This window comes from Triticum dicoccoides, chromosome 6B (genome assembly GCF_002162155.2).
Source record: "Triticum dicoccoides isolate Atlit2015 ecotype Zavitan chromosome 6B, WEW_v2.0, whole genome shotgun sequence".
NCBI lineage: Eukaryota > Viridiplantae > Streptophyta > Magnoliopsida > Poales > Poaceae > Triticum > Triticum dicoccoides.
In genome coordinates this window covers 145,501,491-145,504,787 of record NC_041391.1, presented here as the reverse complement: position 1 = coordinate 145,504,787, position 3,297 = coordinate 145,501,491, and the positions used below count along the sequence as shown (strand labels likewise).

Below are 3,297 nucleotides of genomic sequence, written 5' to 3'. Positions count from 1 at the left end.
TCTCCGGCATCAATGTGCGCGGACGAATGCCATAGCAAATTTGCAGGTCAGCGTTGAAGATGCCCTTAAGACTCAAAATGGACGAAAGTCTTATAAAAGACATTCAATTTAGATTCGGTATTAAATAAGAAAGAAAAACAAATTCAGTGTCAACTAAGGCAAAAAATATTAATTCAGTGTTAATTCTCTCATTTGAATTTTGATTTATTTTTGGAACATAATAAAATTCTAAAATGTTTACACAATACCGAGTTACAATCCACACCGCACCGCCACCATCGCTCGCCCCGTCATTGACTTGTGGGCTCTAGATTATTAGTTAAGCTTTTTCTAATGAAAAATAGAAAAAAAATATAAAATTCATAGAAAGATGTTTACAGGAAATGAGAAAAATGACCATCAACACTTTTAATACTAGATTATATGGTCATCTTTTACGGGATTTTTTTTAGGAAAACTATCAAACTTTATTTTTGACAATCAATATCATGATGTATTTATAGTAGCGAATTGTACCTGGTAGTTGGGTAGACGGGTATGGGCATTGCCTTCCCGTACCCGTACCCGCCTTACCTGTTGGATACATTCTTTTTCATTTACAAACCCATAAGTATTTAACTTTTCTAAACCCTTACCCTAATAGAGTTTTTACCCGCCAGGTTTACAGGTAACGGGTACTTATTGCCTTGTTAAAATTGGAAGAGATACATGAGCTGGCTACGGTGAATACAAAACAAAGCCTAAAAAAACAATTATCTTCGAAACTATCGAAGTTGCTCAGACGACCACAGCGGATGAGCGGAAGGGCCAAGAGAGACCAGGGCACGGCTTGAGACTTTTCGATCAGCAGGGCGCTGGCTAGCCGCGTCCATAAATAAATAAATTAATAAAAATAAAACTCGTCGTCGTCGCCGCCTCTCTCGCCGTCGACGACTCACCGCGGCGGCGTCGGTGGCGGCCGGACACCTCGTCCCCGGCCCACCATGCGGGAGCCCACCAAACCCCTCTCCCCCCGCCCAAGCCGCGGCCGCTGCCGCCTCTGCGGCCTCTGCCTCGGCTCCGCCCTCCTCGCCATCGTCGTCTCCACCCTCGTCCACCTCCTCTCCCCGCCACCTCAGCCTGCGCCCTCCCCGCGCTTCTCCGTCATCATAGACGGCGGCAGCACCGGTACCCGGGCCCACGTGTTCTCCTTGGGGCCCGACGGCCGGCCGGATCTGGCGCGCTCCGCCGTGATGCGCGTCTCCCCGGGGCTCTCCTCTTTCGCTGCGGACACGGCGCGCGCGGGGGAGTCGCTGCGGCCGCTGTTGGAATTTGCCAAGGAGAAGGTAGGGGGCGAGGGGGCCGCCGCAGCAACAGAAGTGCGGCTGATGGCAACCGCTGGCCTGCGGCTACTCGAGGAGGGCGTCCGGGAGGCGATACTGGTGTCCTGCAGGAACGCCCTCAGGGCCTCCGGGTTCCGGTTCGAGGACTCCTGGGCCAAGGTGATCCCAGGTACCGCCAATTTCTTCACCACCTTACTAAAGAAAGTAAATTGTTGCATGTCTATTATCGTTGGCCTTTAACTTCTTAAAGCAACCAAGTAAGCCTCCGGCAACATTATCATTTCTTCCTGGTTGTTACTGCCAGCATGATCATTTCTTCCCCAAGAAATGAATTTGCTCTCTCTGTCCCCCCATTTCCCCCTCCATATGACCAAAGTGATCATGTGTCAAACCCCTAAAAAAATTCTGCCATGGATTATTGGAGGGGCCTAAGATAACATCAACAAACTGAGCAAATCATGGGGCATGGAAAACATTGATTGACTGATACACATAATGTTGGGCGGTATGGAACTGACTGACTGTGAATTAGTTTTTTGTAGGTGAGGGTGAGGTTCTGATGAAGGCATCTATGGAACATTGATCTTACTGCGAATTAAATTTTTTATGGAACATTGATCTAGATGGTTACTGTGTCATTAGCTGAAATATGTCTGAGTTGTTTTTTTTTACTTTGGCTGGTATGCTTCTTATATAGGTTCTGATGAAGGCATCTATGCTTGGATTGCGGCAAACTATGCTCTGGGCACACTTGGAGGGGATCCTCACAAAACAATTGGAATAATTGAACTCGGGGGTGCTTCAGCTCAGGTTCTCTCATGAAAACATACACGGTCTGCTCTCATGTGTTGATTCTGTTTTGTTTAACCATGATGCATGCTAATAAGATCATAGTGTAGTCGTGCCTAATTCAATGTATATACACATGATGGGTTATTGTTCTGTTGTATTGCAAGAAATTGCAGTTTCCTGCTAATGTAACTGCTGCTATTTGTTTCAGTTGACGTTTGTTTCCGACGAAGTACTTCCTCTGGAACTATCAACTAATTTTACTTTTGGGGAAACAACATACACTCTCTATAGCAACAGCTTTCTAAACTTTGGACAAGTGAGTTATTTGATATATCGAATCCTTTTTTCATGGTTCTTGTCAGAGATTGAATAGTTCCCAGGGATCTAAATGTCACCCGTATAACAGTATGACTATGAGATTAGTGTGAATAGCAACCAAATACATTCCGTTGCATGGTTCTTGTCAGAGATTGAATAGTTCCAAGGGATCTAAATGTCACCCATATAGCAGTGTGACTATGAGATTTGTGTGAATAGCAACCAAACACATTCCGTTAAGCTATAATTTGTTTCACTAAGAGAGCTATAATTATTGGTACTGATTGCTACCAGTTCATTGGACGAGGCATTTCATATCTTGAGCACTGTTAAATGCTCCCAAACATCAAATTGCGGCCCGCGGATGCATTGAATATGCTATTTCAAAAACATTGATTGAAGCAAATTGTTATTGAGCTTGAAGTTTCAAAAGGTAGTTTTGAGCAAGTTTCCCGAAGTTTTAAATTTTCAAAAGAATGTTTATGCAGTCTGGCAATGTTTTAGAAGAAACATCTACTCCCTCCGTTCCTAAATATAAGTCTTTTTAGAGATTTCACTATAGACTACATACGGAGCAAAATGAGTGAATCTACACTCTAAAATATGTCTATATACATCCGTATGTAGTTTGTAGTTGAATCTCTAAAAAGACTTATATTTAGGAACGGAGGGAGTATAACAGTATGTGCCTGTCCATTTGGTGAGATATAAACAGATTGGTAGCTGCATGGTTTCCATGCATTGTGGTTTAATGTGTTATTTGCACCTTAGTTAATTGACCTGCCAAAAGTGTTGTGAGATTCATTTGTTACGCTAACAGCAATCATTTGCTACGCATGCTAAGGGGTCTAATAGGGTGTGTGTG

The 3,297-nt window shown here is 43.8% G+C and overlaps 1 protein-coding gene across 2 annotated transcripts in view; it reads left to right on the top strand.

Moving 5' to 3' along the window:
* Window positions 1-835: 835 nt before the first annotated feature.
* Window positions 836-3,297, top strand: part of LOC119323185 (probable apyrase 6) — a 5,712-nt gene continuing 3,250 nt past the window's right edge. The window contains exons 1-3 of one of the 2 annotated variants that reach the window (XM_037596773.1): window positions 836-1,491; window positions 2,020-2,132; window positions 2,323-2,430. In XM_037596773.1, coding sequence (XP_037452670.1) covers window positions 984-1,491; window positions 2,020-2,132; window positions 2,323-2,430 — 729 coding nt within the window. In that variant the 5' untranslated portion in view covers window positions 836-983. The remainder of the gene's footprint in view (window positions 1,492-2,019; window positions 2,133-2,322; window positions 2,431-3,297) is intronic. The other variant, XM_037596772.1, reaches the window with a different exon arrangement.